General features: G+C 41.1%; 1 protein-coding gene across 3 annotated transcripts in view; it reads right to left on the bottom strand.

Moving 5' to 3' along the window:
• Positions 1–19,395, bottom strand: part of KCNAB1 (potassium voltage-gated channel subfamily A regulatory beta subunit 1) — a 417,300-nt gene that overhangs the window by 273,628 nt on the left and 124,277 nt on the right. Inside the window, exon 1 of one of the 3 annotated variants that reach the window (XM_082459590.1) lies at positions 10,493–19,395. This exon is cut by the window's right edge and continues 19,868 nt beyond it. The exons of the other annotated variants lie outside the window; for them this stretch is intronic. Coding sequence (XP_082315716.1) covers positions 10,493–10,713 — 221 coding nt within the window. The 5' untranslated portion in view covers positions 10,714–19,395. The remainder of the gene's footprint in view (positions 1–10,492) is intronic. 3 annotated transcript variants of the gene reach the window in all.

Raw genomic sequence — 19,395 nt, 5'->3', positions numbered from 1 at the left:
AAGATGTTCACACCCTAATCTCTGGAAAGTTGTGAATAATATTACTTTACATGGTAAAGGGGACTTTGTAGATGTGATTAAGTTAAAGATTTTGAGATGGGGTGATTATCCCAGATTATCCAGCTGGAACCAATGTTATCTCAGCAGTCCTTATAAGAGGGAGACAGGAGGGTCAAAGTGAGAAAGAGGAGATGTGAGATGTCTCCAGAAGTTGGAGAGATGTGCTTAGAAGATGGAGGAAGGAGCCACAAGCTAAGAAATGCAAGTGGCCTCTGGAAGCTGGAAAAGGTGAGAAAATAATTTCTACCCTGAGGCTTCCAGAAGGAACACAGCCCTACTGACACCGTGATTTTTAGACTTCTGGCTTCCAGAACTGTGAAAGAACACATTTGTGTTGTTTTAAGGCACTAACTTTGTGGTAGTTTGTTGCAGGAGCAATAGGAAACTACTACAGTGTAAAATGCCCAGCTTTGTTTCCTAAAGATACTTGCCGTATCCCCTTCTAAATTACTTCCTGTTTTGATACAGGACCACAGAAAGTGCTGATGAAGCCCCTAGGAAACATCTGGTGGAGTGTGGACTCCTCAGGCAAATATACACTTGCTTCTCTGGTTAAGGAATTATCCTGTGTTTTTATGGACTAAGATATCCAAGCCTCCTGATTTCCAGAAGATTGCTTTTGGAAAAACTGTATTTGCGTATAACTGAAACCTTAAACTTCTTCTTTGGAAATGAAAGATAAGCCACCATTGAGTGAGAAGTTGCATGTTAGACCATGAAGTTCCCAATTCCCACTTTCTATTTGAGTCTCCTTGAGTAGTTTGTTTATTTTCTCTTCATCAGAATGGAACAAGTATGCTTTCCATCAAGATGAAAACCCTCTAGAATCAGATGAAGACATCTTCTGAGCATTTCCAGTCTTTTCATTAAGTGCAAAAACTCCATAATGCAGAAGTGCTTGTTCATGTAGAGGTAGAAAATGGAGGAGTGAGTCAAAAGGTCTATTTTCATCAAATGCCTCAGAGGAATTCTTTGCTGATTGAGAGAGAATAGCATTCATTAAAGCCATGTTATTTACTCAACTGATTTTTATAATGAGCTTGTTGCTGTGGTCTCAGGCCAAAGATACTAACAACAAAAACCGTATAACATAAAAATCAAGTTTAAAGTGGAAATTAATTTCAAAGAACTGGAAAAGAGGGTGCTTTAATAGCATATGTTCTTCAGAGAAAAACTCACTTTTCTTATATAAGAGCTCTGTCAAAGCAGATGGGATTCCAGTAGATACAAACTCATCATGGAGAACACTGTGCTTGGAATTTCCTGCGGTTAAGTCCCTTCAGGGGCACTGTCTTGGAAGATGTTGATTACCAATACAATAAACTTCTTCTGTTAATAAAACTAGTCATGCACAGTTGCCTTTACATTTAAACCTGCTCGATTAAAAAAAAACTCTGTAAGAGTATATCAAAAGGCAAATTAATCATATTACAAGCTGTTAGTTTTTCTACCTGGATATTCAACTGCTATTGAAACCTATAAGTCAGATTTGAACTTTTCATATTTCTTTAACCCAAGAGACTTCAATTGTCACCATTAAAACGTATAGAGCTGATGATCTCCTAGGAGTTGCTACATATCACCAGAGTGATCCTCCATTATTCAAATAAATAGGTTAGAATGTTTAAAAATGTTTCAGAGCAATTTTTTCAAAGATTGGCTCAAAATGTTAAAAATGATTTTTTTCTTCTAGAACAGTAAGCATGACATGGAATGCAGACAAGGGGACAGAGCATGTTTCTGTTCTAAGGCAATCTTGTGGTTCTGTACTGAAAAGTCTAGACCTTTTCTTGGAATTTTATCCAGCTCTGGATGACTTAAAAGAGATGTAGTCATGTTATAGAGGGTTTAGATGAGAGTCACAATTACAGTTGGGAATTAGAAAATGAAATCTAGGAGGAACCATCATAGATATTAGGAGGCTGAGTCATAATAATGGTTTTCAAGTACCAGAAGACTTACAAGGCAGGAAATTATGGCTAGCTCATTTTCCTTTCAATTGAGTACAGGCCAAGAAGCTTCCAATGCAGCTTGAAAGGAGCTGAGTCGATCGCAAGAAGGAATTTTCTTATGGTGACGTGTTTTTTTTTTTACTCTTGGATGGTTTAGCAGCAGAACAGTCAGGCCAGGTGAGCAGGTGCTGGGACCAGAATGGGAAGGAATCTCCCTCCCCAAGTGTCAACAGGAGGTTGGGAGCCTCCGGCACACCACTGTGTTCCCCCTCTTGCCTCACTGCTGTGCCCTTGCTTTCTTGCCTCTCAATCTTCTATCATCATTTTCAACCTGACTTTGACTGTTAGGGTCCAGACAATAGACAAGAATTCTAAGAGCCCTCACTTTATTCTTCCTCTGAGGATTTCAGAGCTTAGTAAATGATTCTAATTCTTAGAAAGACAAGCCAAAATTTTTTTCGTGACTGCCGTGAAAGGAGATTACACAGTACTTCTTCAGGGGCCTTTACAAGTAGTTGCTGCACAGTGCAAATTGGAAAAACAGGACAGATTTCTCATGAGGGCTGGACCAGATGGCCTGTGCAAGGGCTCTCAGAGTCCTCCCTAGTTGTCAATTCCAAGAAAAAAAAAATCACTGCTGGGCTTCTGTTTTTGTTTCCAATCTGAGTAACTGAAAATCAACCTGCAAGGAGGGTTTTTAAATGTATTTTGATTCTGACTCTCAGGAACAAGTTTTCAAAGTAATCTCTCAAAGCATGGAGGAGAGTGAAGTATGTTCAGTGCTGAATGCCCTAAAGAGCATTTCATATCCAGGGTTAATATGTAGCCCTGTCCGATCATCTGTGCCCATGGGTTTGTAGATTTCTTTCTGACACACCATTTATTTAGAAACTGTGACACCAAGCACACTATCATCTGAAAGTTAATTTATGTCCAGCTTCAGAATGTGTACAAGTAGAGAGCTGCTGCGGGGGCACTTTGGGGTCCTCACGACTCGGCAGCAGATGAAGAAAGCAGGTCTGGCTCTCTGAGTGCACAGCAGGGCTTTGCTTCTTCTAGAGATAAAAGCTTGAACCGCAGACTGTGCATACGTATAGAAAGGAATTGTCCCTTCTAGAAGCGTTTCATGCACTGTGCTTTTTTCCTGTGTTAAAAAATGGGGCATGATCAAGCAGCTACAGCATAGAAGCTAACAGAGCATAAGGAATCCTGCTCTTGGAGTCAGGACCTGAGTTTGGCCTTGACCCTTTCATCAGCTCCTTGAGTAACTCTAACCAAGGCACTGGTCATTCTGTATAAAGTGATGTGACTGAACTAGATGGAATCTGAAGTTTCCTCAGTGCCAACATCCACTGCTAACTCACTTATTTCTAGTGATTACATAGGATTAAAATTTCTGAATATTGAAATGGAAATTTGAAAGACTTTTTTGGCCTTAATTCCTTCAGTCTCTATCACTCTATTTTCTAATTCTGAAAAGAGTGGAAAACTGGTTGTAGAAATATTTGTAAGCATACAGCATGATTAATTTGAAACATCAAATCATTTTTTATTATTTCTGATGACTATTTTTCAGAATGGCTTTGAAATCCTTATAAGGGAAAGTATGAATCAATGCTTGTGAATTCAATTCTCATAAAGTGGTATTCTCTCCAAAAAAAAAAAAGTTTTGAAGAATACTCAAAGAAACCAAGAGTCCCATATTTTGATCAGATTCACTGCTCCCAAATCTCATCTGTTCTTGAATTCATATACTAATGATAAACTATGCATTTGATGAAATGAATTTAAAAAATCAAAGTGAAACATGAATCTGACTTTCCTTTTTAATGTAATGGGACTTTTTTTCTTCTTCTGTCAGAACATTTCTCAAATTACCACAAGTGCAAATGTTTACAGAAAATTTTTTTAAAAAAAGAATTTCTATAAAATGAGAGCACTTCTAAAGAGGGTCACTGAATGGATTTGGGACTAAGGGCTCCATCTGTAGCAACCCAATTGAAGATTTCAGCTAGAAGACAAGCTGTTTCTGGAAACACTTTGGATAGATTCCTTCACTTGCATGTGTGCACACACATACACATGCACATATCGTGCACACACACACTTCCAGAATGGCAGAACTGGAACTACGTTTGCCTAACAACTTCCAGGAGGCTCCCTCCTCTCCTACCATTTTCTCACCATCCCATGGATGCCAGACTTCTGGCTGGTGCTTTGCAGAGGTGGAATAAACTCTATGAGACTGAATCAGCAACTAACTTTCGGGAAGGTTTCTCCACCTCCCATTCTCACCATTTTGCTTTGAGGAAGAGAGGAAAGCCCACACCCATGGGTGTAAGTGAAAATGACAATGGCATTCTTTACCCAAGAAAATGACATTTTAAATAACCAAGCTGCTCTCTTCTCTGGACTAAAATCAGATATTTCTATTTGAAACACAGCCACAGAGCTGGCACTTCTCCCCTTCCTCCTCTTCAGCCCACCTATTTCCTCCCACTTTTCCCCATACGGAGGCTCGCAAGCAAACTCACACACACACACACACTCACACACATTCAGTGCCTTTTACGTAATCAGCTGACAAGGTTGATCTTTCACTTCAATTGCTTTGATTCAAAATCTGCCCACCATTCGTGGGAGGTAAAGAACGGTGGATGAGACTTGCGCTTTAATAAACAGGCTAGGGAAGGAAGGGCCTGGGAAAGGCATCTGGTCTGAGTCTTTTCTATGCAGTCTTGATTCTCTATAGGAAAATAGAAAGTGTTATGGAATTCAACATAAATTCTCTTGTTTCAAACTTACAACTCTTAGATTTCTTTTTAACAGCTGCTAGATTAATTCCTTCTTAATAGAACTTTGTAACCAGATACCTTGTTTAAAAATCTGAAATGGTTCTTCCACTGCTGATGTTCACCTTATGTCTTAATGGGTTGCCTTGACCTCCAATGTATCATATCTAACTTCTCTTTGCCTCTACAAGATGCTCTCTCACCACTTCCCTGTATGAACCCTCTGCCCTACTCCATGATTTCTCAGCACGGCAGGCACAGTCTTTGGACAGGCTATTCCCGCTGCTGCAGTCTGTCTGCTCTCCTCCTCCTTTCTGCTCATTTTGGTATTTCTCCTTTCTCAATATTAAGCTTCCCTGATCTTTCTCATGAAACCTCTCCCTGATTCCTACAGTCCCTGGTGAATGATGGCTCCTCAAACTACAGCAACAGTTTTTCTCTGTATCACTTAACATATGCAGCCTTTTTGTGTAGATATCTAGCCACACTAAACTGTAAACAACCAAGAGAGGAACCACCCAAGAGAGGACTCTTTGTACCCACAGCATTTCACATAGTGCCCCACATATGTAGTCATACCTTTTCCAGGCATTTATTGAGTAGCTATTATGTGCCAGGTGCCAGGTTAGACTCTGGGGTTACAGAGATGAGCAAAATTCAAACCTTAAGCTGCTACGGACTAATGAGGAAGATACAGATGTAAATGGATAATAGCAACACTACGCAATCAATAATTTCCATATCAGAAGTAAGAATCAGATGCAGTGGAGGCACTAAAGAACAAGTATTTAATGTTATATGAGGTGGAGCCAAGGAAGGTTTCACAGAGAAGGTTAGCCTAGAGTTGGGTCTTGGAGGATGCATAGGAGTTTGCCTAACTGTTCAAGTGAGGTAGGACAATTCCAGGGTAGAAAGACCAGCATGGAAAACGATACAGAGGCATAAAAAACCAAGAAGGTCCAGTGTACTACAAGGAGTCCTCTCTCAAGTAGGTACTTCTGATAAAACAAGTGGTCAGAGATAAGATAAGAACAAAGAGTGGTGACTGTAAAGCATGATGGAAGCCAGACCATGAAGGACTTCAGGTACCATGTTAGGTAGTCTGGATTTTATCCCCTGAGCTACAGAATGGCACTGAAGAAATTTGGGGATAACGTTGTATCTGAAGTTATCTAATGATGACAACAACCTGATTGCTCTTCAGTGAATGGTTAAAAAAATTGTGAAACATACATACCATGAGTGACGACTCAGCAAGAAGAAGGAATGAACTATTGATACGCACGATTTGGATGAGTCTCAAGAGAGTTATGCAGAATGGAAAAAAGCCAATTCCCAAAATATTATAAACTGTATGATCCCATTTGTATAATGTTCTTGAAACAAATTATAGAGATGGATCAGAGATTAGTTGCTGAGGATTAGGGACTGGGGAGGAGTACGTGGACGTGGCTATAAAGGAGTAGTATGAGGGAGCCTTGTGGTGATGAAGCAATTCTAATGTTTCATGGTGGTGGTGGTTACACAAACTTCTACATGTGGTAAAATTACATAGACATAGAAACATATACACATGTGAATACATGTATAACTGGTAAAATCTGAATAAATTCTGTGGATTGTACCAATGTCAATCTACTAGATTTGATGTTGTGCTATAGTTATACAAGATGTTCCCAGTGGAGAAAACATGACTGCAGGCACGCCAAAATTCCTTGTACTTTTTGTGTGTGTGTGAATTCCTGTGATCTATAATTATTTGAATAAAAGAATTTAATGATGACAAAAGTGGTTAAGTGGATTAACTCCAAAAAAAAAAGAGAAGTTTTCTAGTGGAGTTAGATTATTGCTCAGTTTCCTTCTTGTAAATAATTCTCTTAAGAATTTCAAAGCATGTTTTATGCAACTATATAACACAAGGTTATATTGATATAATGTATATGTTACAGATAAAATTCTTCTTCATGAAATTGGGTTCATTGATATTCAACTTGTTCTGGAACTAAAGTAACAATTTTAGAATAGGGGAGTAGCTTAGTACAAATGTGCACAATTCTGAATATCAAAAGCTCTGAGATCATGTCCAACACTAGTAGCTAGATCATTCTAAAAAGCTATTTTAAAAAAACACCCAACCAATCAAACAAGCAAAAACAACCAAACAAATCTGGCTTAACTTGTGTTCTGAGTGATTTGGCTTTCTTAGGATAAAAAGTTCACGTATGTACTTACATTTATGTGATATCTATCATGTATATATATATCATGTATACATCTATCATATATGGTTGCAGAATATACATCAAACTCTAACACAGTATGATGAACTCTAACATTAAAAATATATGCAAAACTAAAATAAAGGACCTCTCATGTATTAACAAGGCACAAGTATAAGAAACATAATAGTCCTGTGTTATTTACACACAAGATAGTCCCCAAGATAAATGGCAGGTGGAATCTTGTTCTCTTGCTCTGACAGTGACATGTGAAGAGCAGATTGTTCTAGGGGATTTTTTTTCTCATCCTCAGCCTTGAAACAATAGTTAATTTTATGCAAGATTCTTGCACAATGCTGATGTGACAGTAATAGTGGCTTTGAGTATTTTATTCTTGCAGAATTCAGATACTTCATACAAGTGTATATTAGTTTTTTCTAAAATCCCAAGTTCATGAGTTCCTGATTAACGGATGGTAATTACAGGCTATGATATGAGCTGTGCTTTAAAAATCATAAGGTATTAAGTGAGTAGAAGGCATTCTACTCATTTATCAGGGTTATAAGTAGGTCCTCAATGGCCAGGTAGCACCCTACAGCAAGGATGGAACCTGAACGAAGTCCCTGGGATGGCAAATAGGTGGCAGATATGGGCACAATGACTCATGCCCCAAGATGCAACCATAACTCTGGAACTGAAACAGAGATGGTAACCTCAAAATGGACAAACAGGTTGGCTGACTATGACTATGACCCCCCAAAATATGACTTTCATAAGAATATCTCATAGTAGATAATTATTATGTATTTGTGTGTTTTCTTATTCATGGTCTGTTTTCCCAAGAATGCAAGCCCCAAACCTTGTCTGGTTTCTGCACCTTTTAGTACCCAGTTTTAATAGGGTTCCTGACACAGAACAGGTGTTCAGTAAATATTTGTTGACTAAATGAATACCTCTTCACTCCACAACACTGTTTTTTGACCATTATTCAGTGGTAGACACTTTTAAAATTCTGACCAAAGCTATGAACCCTCTCCTCAAAAATACACACAAAAAGACAATATTTTTGATTTTCTATAGGATTCGTGGATCCCAGATTAAGTTATGTGTATGGAAATCATTTTCAAGGATGAGAATATTATTGTAAACACAATTAGCCACTGATTTTAGTTCCTTCAGGCATTCTCCTGATTATTTACCCAAGCCAATTACCTCCCCAACATGATGGCATTATTTTTTATTTTTTGCTATTTGTTATCATTAATAGTCCCTACATGCACATTATATTTTAGTGACATCAATGTCAAAGAAAAAGATAACTCAGCTCATAAAATTATTTCTGTCATTTTTATAAAGTGTATTATAGTTAGTCTCTCTCCTTCCCACTTCTGTCTTTCTCTCTTTCTTTCTCCAATCCTAAGAAAATCTGAGCGTACATTTGGTAAAACCTCCTAATCTCTTTCCTAAAGGTCACTCTAAGTAGAATTTGAAAGAGAAAGGGGTCAAGTCACACACACACAAAGCCACCGGCCTGTCATCAATGGAACAATTCAGAATAAGAGGGGGAGTGGAAACAAGGTAACTTGTCCAGTCACCATAAACAACAAATAACTCAAGTTATCCTGAAGACTGCAGATGGCTAGCTTTTTGTCAGAAAAGAGTTGTCTTTAGTTGCCAGTAATGAAAGATGCCCAAGTGAATCTTACACACTGAGCTTTTGGTAAAGAGAGACAATTATCATCTAATCTGAGCTGAGCTGTATTACCAGAGGAAACTTAATGGAAATCTCCTGCCTTCATAAGACCAAACTCTTCCAATACACTGATCCACAAGCAAGTATGAAACTCTGCCACAAGAAATTAAGGGTGTTACTTTTTATTCCTTCTGGTTTACAAAAAGAAAGCTGAAGGTGCTGCTGGAGGCCACAGTTCAAACCACCTCTGCGACCTGCCTTAACCCTGAGTGTCTCGCTCCCAGGGGCCCTGCCCGGGAAGGCAGCAGCTCCTCTCCATCTCCATCTGGCCAGCTGAACTGCATGCAGAGCAATGCCATGGCCACGGGGCAGGGGCTGGGTGTGTGCCACAGAAGCAGCAATAGAAAATGCCAATGCACTCGAGATTGCAGTCTTAGTTACCGACCTGTCGTGGGGTCCCATTCTCCACCATGGAAATATCAAGAAAAGCAGAGGTTCTCACACTGATGACACTTCAAGGAATTGCCTGGAGTCAGTTGCTTGCATTGTACTGCAGTTGGGGCAAAGAGCTTTAGCTATAATTTTTAGTGGGCCCATCCACCCCATTCATGGCTTTCTTTCTTAATGGCTCAAAAATATACCAAAACAACTTGGTGTTTTTCAATGAGAAGATTTCCTGTTAAAGTTTCCTGTTAACTCTGCAAAGAAACTTTTTCAAGGACAACTTTTATAGAAATTGGTTTGAATGCTTATTTCAGAAACCTCACATGGGAAACATAGTCTTAGGTGTGCATTATTTTAATTGCATTAAGTTCCTTATATCCTAAAACCTGGTTCCTAACAAAGATGAGGAATAGTTAAATATAAATAATGGACAAAGTCATATCTGCAAACCAGAGTCACCAAAGCCTTTGGGAGATGCAACATAAGCTCTTCTCTACATCCGCAAAGACTTTTAGAGACTAGAAGCACAGTAGTTTTAAAGAAATAAAGTCAGGAAGACTCAGCACAAAGCAGATACAATGAGGAGGCAGGAGTCACAGAATTGAATAATGGAATTTTCTACTTATCGAATTTCAGTCATTCCCTATTAAAGAGAACATCAACCATTACCAGGAAGATTTCCAACTCTGGAAAGGAACACAGAGGAAGAGGGAGCTTAAAAATGTATGAGGAAACCAGCGGTATTACAACAATTGACTTTTTCTCCATATTTCACAACAAGGTCTGCATTGTATTTCAAGCAGTAATTTAGGTTTAAGTATGTCAGTGTTCAAACTAACTTACCATTATAGGTGTTTCTTCCCTGCAACAAAACTTCCTTAAAAGCTTTCATATCATTTGTTACCTTGGGCTTTCAAAAGATAAATAATAGAGTACTAGATGGAAACTATTTTTAATAGTATAATCACAGAAACTACAGTCTACACCATAAAATAGGACAAGCACATTTGCTCTTGAAAAGCTGCCCTGATCTCAATACCAGTTTCCAGCAGCTGTGTTATTCTCTGCAGACTGGAAGTCATACGGCTCTTAAGGTGTTCGTAACACTTTAAAATATACAAAATGGGCCACAGTTTTTAAATCCTATACATACACAACACAACACAACACAACCACCTTGGGTTTTCCTAAGGAGCTATTTTAAAGACACCTGAGAATTCTAAATTAAGCAGCCCACCAATGAGTAAGTCACTTTTCAAAACCGCTGAACTGTCTCCACTGCACCTGTATAGAACACGGAAACCCGGGGCAGAGAGAATCTTACATCCATACCTATATTTCATGCCAGTCTGCTTTGCGGTGGACTCTTTGAGAGAGATGTGATGCTGAGGGGTGAAGGTCCCCAGGCTGCGTGCGATAATAGCGACCGTGCGGAATTTGGCCCGGGCTGCGTTCACCACATTGGGGGCGGTGGAGCTCTGCTTGCTCAGAAGTCGCTCCTCGCCATTCCGACTCTTCAAATTATGCTCTGTGCAGGCTATGGAGACTTGCATTGCTTCCCGGGGCAGTGCACGGTCCCTCTCAGAACCCCGGAACACAAGCAGTCAAGAGAGGTCGAGCAGTTGGGAGGTTCTGCTCGTCTTTTAACCCCTCCTTGCTCCCCCTTCCTCGGGGCAGAGGAGTCCTCGCGGCTGACTTCAGAGCCAGGGAAAGTGGCAGGGGTGGCTGCGGTGCAGGAGAGAGTCCCAGGCACCGAGAGAAGTAAACAGCTAGCCCTGAAGTTGTCACAGCAGCTGGAGCGCAGATCAGGCTGGCAAATCTTCCCAGGCAGTAATCTCGGTTGACTAAACAGCCAAATCCATGTAGTCGGGAGGCTTGGGCAGACGCCTGTAGCTAAGCATTTGTGCTGACTGCACGCAGCCCTGCCAGGAGCCTGTCCGCGGTGTCTGAATGCGGGCTCGCCTCGGGGCGATGGCTCAAATCCACCCAGGCATACCGCAAGATGCGCCGCCAGCACCCTCTGGACCACAGGCAGGATGCTCTACTGGCGCGCTGAGCATCCCAAGAAGCAGCTAATCGCAAGCTGCTCCCCCGGAACCAGTGGTCTCCATCCACTCCGGCTGTCAGCTCCCTCCCTGCCCCACTCCGGGAGGTCGTGGGGGCTCCTCAAGACCCCTCCCCACTCATTTTCAGGCGGAAGCCTGGGTCATTGTGTCTGCACCAACACGGGTTAGCAGCTGCACGCAGGAGCAGGAAGGTCCCTTTAAAGAGCTCCTCGCCTTTGTGTGCGACGCGAAGGCAAGATTCACTTCCACCAGACTCTTGCTGTGATAGAAGCTGGAGGGCTGCTCTTAAAGGGGGTTCTGCCCAGGCTCAGACCAAATCCCGAGGCGGCACAACAGTTGGAACCGGGGGAAGGCAGGATGGGGGTGCTCCTGCCACGGAACATGCCAGTGAACGAACACGTGAATACTCTGTGACTGGTTTGTTAAAACACAGCTTGAAATCCCTGTTACTAGCCTTACCAGCGTTTATTTCCCCTTTGCACATTACTTCTTAAGCCGGTAAGTTTGAAGTTTACTGAAAAGGCACAGTGCAGACTTTTCAGAGTCAAGTCACCTAACTCACTGCCAAATCTCTTCTGGCTCCCAAAGGAGGGTGAAGGATGGGCGAGGAGGCAGCAATTTGGCACCACCCAGAAGGGGGCTGCACTAGGTAAGCTGCAGGTCCAAGTCACCATCCAGGAAGGTCCAGGCCAGGTGGCTGGAACTGTGTACACTGCCCGCTGGTCATCTATGACCCGTTGGTGAGGACAAGCATTATCCCTAGGGCAGGGGTAGGCAGCAAGACACCTCCTGTCATCTCGGAATGTTCCTGTGAGGCAGGAACGTTGCCTGGTTCAGTAGCAGGTGCAAAGCAACTCCTCAGTAAATGCGGTTGAACCAAACTAAGCACCAACTGGCTGATAACAATTTCTCTCTCTGTTTGAAATGCGTAGAAGTCAGACAGTTTTTTTAATAGATGTACTTACAATAAAATTGTGCCTTCTGCACAATCAGTTCTCTAAAGGCGGTTTCCAACAGAAACTGCTGTCAAGCAACAAGGAACAGTGTTTAAACCAACAATATTTATGAGCACCATCTCTGTACTAGGCATTAGAGAGAAATATGGAGAAAAAAATATAGCACTATCCTTCTCCTCAAGGAACTGGCAACCTGGATGGGAAGGATAAAACAATCAGTCTTAAAGAGGCTAATTAACAATGTCAGAGGTACATTAGTGTTTAAATGACTGGTACAGACACCAAGTACACTAGAGTTAAGCAGGGGAGTGATTACAGGAGGCTAGAGAAAGTTCCTCATTTCCCTACACTTCTACTGAATCCCAATTAGGTACCTGACTGCTTGTTGCTGGGATACAAAATAGCTTAGATGGAGGCTGGACCTCAAAGAGCTCATGGATGCCCAGGCAGCCCTCATAGACTGCGGGACTTTGCCTGGGACATGAATTTGATTAGCTGGAGAGGAGAAGGTCTGTCTTCCCAGAGATTGGCTGGGGTGAGGAGAACACACACTGTGGCTGTGTCAATGTGATAAATATATATATACATATATATATAGAGAGAGAGAGAGAGAGAGAGGGAGAGAGAGAGAGAGAGAGAGAGAGAGAGAGAGAGATGGCAGTTCTGACCACTTCTTCCCAAATTAAGTTGTAGGAATGAAATTTTCAAGTAGAATAGGTACCTGTTTTGAATTCCATTCCAGACATGAATCATAACATCTTATAACCTGCAGGTGAGGTTTAAATGACATTGTGGAATTTCATCCTCTACCTTCCACGCTCTTCCCACTCCTTCTTTTAAAAAATAAGTATACTGCCTACTGTTCAGTGGTTAGAAAATAACTTCAGGATGGGGTGAGGGTTGTAGAAAGGGACAAATGAACCTAGGCTTCCTTTTTTTACCCTCAGCTCCAAGGAAGTAGTTCCTGAAGCAAAGCTTTTTTCCCTGGAATAAACAACAGTGGGCTGAGAGGAAGCAGATCATTAGAACTTTTATTTTTTTCATGCTAAACTGGCTCATCGGGGATGATCAATATGAATCAGGAAAAAAGTCAAAGTGAAAAGAGGAAGAAGTGGGAGGATTCAGAATGAACAGCTCAGAAGTGGGGTGGGGGGCGGATAAAGCAGCCTGGGAAGCAAGACGGAGCATGGTGATTACCATAGGGCCAGAGGGGTCAAGAGCCAGTGGCTCTGGCTTAGGCGCTGACTGAGGGGGAGGAGGTGTGGGAAGGCAGCTAAGGGCTGAGGTATGAGAGCTGCCAGTTCTACAGGGAGGAGGGAGAGTTTCAGGGTGTGTGAGGTCTGCACACAGTTAACTGAGTGGCTTTCAGGTTTGCCAAGAACTAGCAGAGCAACACCTGAAAGCATAACCAAGACCAGAACAGGGCCTAGGTTATCAGAATAAAACATGCAAGGCAGAGCACTTCTGAGTCACCTACTCAGCCCCCACAGGACCAAGCAAGGTGCCTTGTTTACAGCAGGCCCTCACTCTATAAATAATTGAGAGAAGGAGATAAGGAAGCTTAGGGAGGAAAGAGGGAAGAAGGGAGGAAGGAAGGGGTATGGGAAGATGCCAAAATCTTGGATAAACTTGAATCCTTTAAAAAAAAAAAGAAAGAAAAAGAAAACCCTGCACTTTCTAGTTTTGCACAGGCTGCTCACCTGAAAGGCACCAATAACTGCCCCACATTCATGTCTGCACCTCTTGTGTATAGACAAGTATCCACCTTTAGTACATGCCTCAAAGAGAATCAAAGGACTGAGGCCAGAGGAACGCTCACAGTGCCTCTTTCTGGCTGCCCACAGTGAGCCTTTCCAGGTCTAACCCTACATGGGCTTTCTGACAGCCAGCCGGCAGCTTGGTGACATACCCCAGCTGTGCTCACCCTTCCCAGCATCAGTGCAGCAGTAGGTCTCAGGGGCCCAGAAATTAGATAATGGTTGCTGTGAGAATGCTCATTCCTCCTAAGTTTGTGCTAACGGGCCACATCCCAATTAAGCTGGGAAAATTAAATTTCAAATATGTATCTTTCCATTGTCACACAATAGGATTTGGAGGATTCTCACTATTATTATTTCAGGTTCAAATAAGACACACAAATGATGATATAAATATAGATGTAGGTATAGATATAGATGTAGCTATTGCTATGAATAGAATTGGGCCCTCCCCAAATTCATATGTTGAAGTCCTAACCCCCTAAGTATCTCAGAATGTGACTGTATTAGAGATAGTTTCTTTAAAGAAGTAATTGAGGTAAAATGAGGTCATTACAGTGGGCCCTGATCCAACATGACTGATGTCCTTATAAGAAAAGGAGACTAAGACACTCACAGAGGGAAGATCATGTGAAGATACAGAGAGAAGGACGCCATCTGCAAACCAAGGAGAGAGGCCTCAGAAGAAATCAACCCTGACACCTTGATCTTGGACTTCTAGCCTCTAGAATTGTGAAAAAAAAAATAGATTTCTGTTGTTTCAGCCACCCAATGTATGGTATTTTCTTACGGCAGTCCTAACAAACTAATACAGCTATAAGTATTGTTTTTATTTTAATTCTTATATTATTGGTCAAGAGGAACTATTGGAATTCTCCAAAGAAATGCTCCTAAAAGTCATTATTAGGCCATGATGGATATCATTATCATGCCACTCTACACATCCTAAGCAAATATTACAAATGTGCTCCAAAGAAGAGTTCCAAATACAACCCATTTATTCCTTTCCACCAAGTCATGAAGCCTCTACATGGTGACTCTTGATACAAGAGGTAGTGGTTTTCAAGGCACTTCTAGTACTTGTTCTTAATAATCTCCTTATTCTGCCAATTTACCCTTTTACGCGCTTGCTTTATCCTGGGCATCCAGAATCGGCAACCTCAGAAATGTCATGAGGCAATGGAGACAGGCCTGCACTGGCGGGCCTAAGCCTTGCTGCAAACCCAGCTCTGTCACTTTGCCTGTGACCTTGGGTGTCATTATCATTCCATATGCCTCTGTTCTTTCACCTGAAACAGGAGAGGGTTACGTATTTATTTCCAAGATCCTCTCTTGTGCTATAAGATTCCCTGAGGTCCTTTTACAGAGAGGTGTGGAGGTTGCAAGATTACACAGAGTTAAGTTATCACTTATTTTGCAGTTTTGCCTGGGTCTCAGCTGGTCTCTATTCATTACCTGATATTTGGGATTCTATGGCATTTATGTCAAAGGGTCACTGGGTCATGGTGACAGAGCTGGTTAGGAAGAGACCCAGGCTGCTTAACTTGCACCCTGTCTTCTCATGCTCGTCCGTAGAGTCTTTATGGTAACACGGAAGGAATCTAGGGTGTGGGCTCAGTTGGAGCTGGGTGTGAATCCCAGCTCTGCTCTGCCTCTTCTTCCCATGAGCCACTGAGGGGGATGCCTAACCTCCCTGTGCCTGTATCCTCATAGAAAACCAGGGTGCCCGAACACTCCTCTCCAGATGACTGTGGGAATGGCATGAAATAGTGCGTGACCCACAGCAGGCACTTGGTAACTGATCAGTATCCATTTCAATTTATTAAAAGCAGGCTTTTGGGAAGTCACTAACCTCCTCCCAAACAAGCTCACCCAGAGACCTCAGCAATTACCAATATCAGTGACACTTACACAGCACTCCCTATGTCCCGGGAACTCTTAGGAACACTTTACATGTATTAGCTCACTTAATCCTCACATAATCCCAAGAGGAGGTGCTATGTTATCAACTCCATTCTACAGATGAAAAAACAGGAGACACAGAGAAGTTAAATAACTTGCCCAAGGTGACGCAGGCAGGAAACTGAGACCTGGGATTTACCTCAGGGTAGCCTGCCTCCAGAGACTTGGTTCTTAACCACTGTGCATACTGCTCCTCACTGCGAGGACTTCCTCTGAGAAGGGCTTTAAATGGTGCCGTTTTATGACTCTAATTTGAAGGAAGTCCTAGTCTTACTATGAGTGAGGGAAAGAAATTCAATATTGAAAGTCTAAAAATTTCAGTACAATTAAATCAGCCATGCTTGGTAGCTTCTGAGTATAACTTTTTATCAACCTTTCAAATACTTCATAATACTTTATTCCTATTACTCAAGAAAAAAAAAATTTCCCAGTTACCTGGCATATTTCTGTTTGATTAATTTCCCACAGATAAAGTCAGAACCAAATGACTTGTGCTGAGTCCACTTAGAACTTATGGTTTATATTCCATTGGAAACCACAGCCTGTGGGAGGCCGGAAGCATTTAATTATGCAGCCAGGCAAAACTGGATTCATTCAAAACAGAAAAGAATCTGTTAATATCTGAAGAATTTTAAACATGCAAATGTACAGATGGCAAGCCACTTTATGTGCCTATTATTTGTGATTAAAAGAGAAATTTTTAGGGTGAGAGTTTCCTATTTATTAGAAATAATTAACACGTGGGTTTGGAAAACAATTTACTACATTCTGACAAATTGAACCAGCCATGAAAATTAGCACGGGCCCACATTTGCATAGGCACAGGTTTTGGAATAATAGAGAAAGTAAAATTGAGAGGCCAGAGAAAGTAAAATTGAGAGGCCAATTGAAGACGCAGACCTACTCGAGAATGGTCTTGAGGACACGGGGAGGGGGAAGGGTAAGCTGGGACAAAGTGAGAGAGTGGCATGGACATATATACACTACCAAATGTAAAACAGATAGCTAGTGAGAAGCAGACGCATAGCACAGGGAGATCAGCTCAGTGCTCTGTGATCACCTAGAGGGTGGGATAGGGAGGGTGGGAGGGAGGGAGACGCAAGAGGGAAGAGATATGGAAACATATGTAGATGTATAACTGATTCACTTTGTTATAAAGCAGAAACTAACACACCATTGTAAAGCAATTATACTCCAATAAAGATGTCAAATAAATAAATAAATAAATGTTACTATGTCCTTGTAAAAAAAAAAAAAGAAAAAGAAAACACTCAAGGCTATACTGAATAGAAGAAATTTCCAGATGTCTACCCTTCCGCTTCCCTGGAAGAAAAGTTTCAACAGAGAACCCCTACCAGGAACCCTGAGGACAGGCTCAATACAAATCTTCTCATACTCTAGGCCACAAGTCCAAAACCAAATATAATTAAAGAATAGTTAAGCTTCTCAATGAACACTTAAACTATACCCTCAGCCACTGATAAATATTTCCTTAATTTGAAACTTCTGACACATCAGATGTATCAGCAAGATCTCCAATATTTATCCATCACTTTATACATTCAAGGCAAGGTACCATAGTGCTATAGGAAGCAGGTGTGCAAGAATAAAAAATTCACAATTCAGACTATTTTGCTCAGGCTTCTTCATGGAAAGTAATTTCTCATAAGCTTGTCTGGAACTTGGATGTAGAGGTGGGAGGAAATAGGGACAGAAGGCCTGTTTATTTTTTTTACAAATGTCATTAGTTGTTCCTAAATTATTAGCCATTAGTATAATTTCTGCCATTGCCTTATAATACAATAAGCTGGTCAGAAATATTTGCCATGTCTTTGGATAAAAGATTTTCCTAAAGAGCTTAACACACAGAGAATTAGTTTTCAAAGATAATTAGAATTATTATACTTCATCCAATTTAAGATACCATTAACCACAAGATACATCATTATTTTGTACACCACTAAAATAGAAATTGTGGCCAATTAATTACAACACAATGCTTTTTTTCATCCCTCAAACTTTCAATTTTAAATTTATCAAAAGAGTCTTTTTAGACTTACATTTTTCTGCCCAAAGTTTCATTCTTGTACATACATACAAAAGAAATGTAAGGGCAATAAATTGGTTAAAGTATTCCCAAAATGTATTCACATTCAGATTTTTTTTTTTTTTTTTTTTTTTTGGCTGCATTGGGTCTTCGTTGCTGTGCACAGGCTTTCTCTAGTTGCGGTGAGCGGGGGCTACTTTTCGTGGTGGTGCGTGGGCTTCTCATTGCGATGGCTTCTCTTGTTGTCGAGCACAGGCTCTAGGCACGCGGTCTTCAGTAGTTGTGGCTCGCGAGCTCTAGAGCGCAGGCTCAGTAGTCGCAGCGCACAGGCTTAGTTGCCCCGCGGCATGTGGGACCTTCCCAGACCAGGGCTCAAACCCATGTCCCCTGCATTGGCAGGCGGATTCTTAACCACTGCGCCATCAGGGAAGCCCTCAAATTCAGATTTTGATGCTTCTGGATGTTTTACTCAGAGTCATCAATGTCCACATCTCTCCACACAGTCATCCTTTGTGTTGGTAATGCAGGAATTTTTTAAAAACGTGCTCAACTACAGTCTCTGGGAGTTTATTCCAAGCTGTTGACACCTACTCTGAAAGTCGCAGTGCACACTTACAGGCATTGACAACCACATCTGGATGGTCACATAGCCAGGAGCAACTAGAGACCAAGTCACTATTTCAGCAAAGGAAAACTATGTGCTTCAAAGAGTTGATGATTTCTAAGATAGTTTATTATAGACTCTTATTTCATGGCAATTTAAATCTAAAATACTGTAGAAGGAAGGAATGGAGGGAGGAGGGAAAGATTTTTGAGCACCCACTATGTGCCAGGCATTGTGCCAAAGGATTCTACATCCATTATCTCATTCCAGAAGAAAGGAAGAAAAAAAAGCTAGCCTTTGTTAAGCAAGTAAGTTAATTGAGCTCTCAACTCAGTGTTCTATAACTCAGTGGAGTTACATAAGCATTCATCTTCACTCCTCCAAAACTGAGAAGTGAATCAGACTCCAAAAGAGCTTTCCACATAAAGTCACCCTTGCCCAATGGGGCTGAGAAAAATAAGCAAACTGAAGGTCTTTCCACAAATATGTTAATGGGTAAAAATTCACTTGTTTCAGTTCAAATCTGTTGGTCTTCTTAGGGTGAGAAAAGCCATTATTACACATGTCACTCTATGGCATAATATCTAATATATTTTTATAAAAGATGTATTCTTTCACTTCTTTATTCTGTTCATTTTCAAAGGGAAGATGTTGTAAAAGAGCAGATCTAAGATCCTATGGGATTCTTTCTCATTTAAGTCTTTCCCTGTGGCAGATCACCGGAAGTTCTTGTAGGAGACGCTTCAAGCTTTCATCACATTTAAAATGAAACTCATTTTGGACAATATAAATATCAGGTTCTCACCTTATGCTCCATCAAGGGCTGTATTGTCTGAAGTTTTT

The sequence above is a fragment of the Balaenoptera physalus genome, assembly GCF_965194825.1.
Source record: "Balaenoptera physalus genome assembly, chromosome: 4".
NCBI classification, from domain to species: Eukaryota; Metazoa; Chordata; class Mammalia; order Artiodactyla; family Balaenopteridae; genus Balaenoptera; species Balaenoptera physalus.
This window is presented reverse-complemented; position numbering and strand designations above follow the sequence as displayed.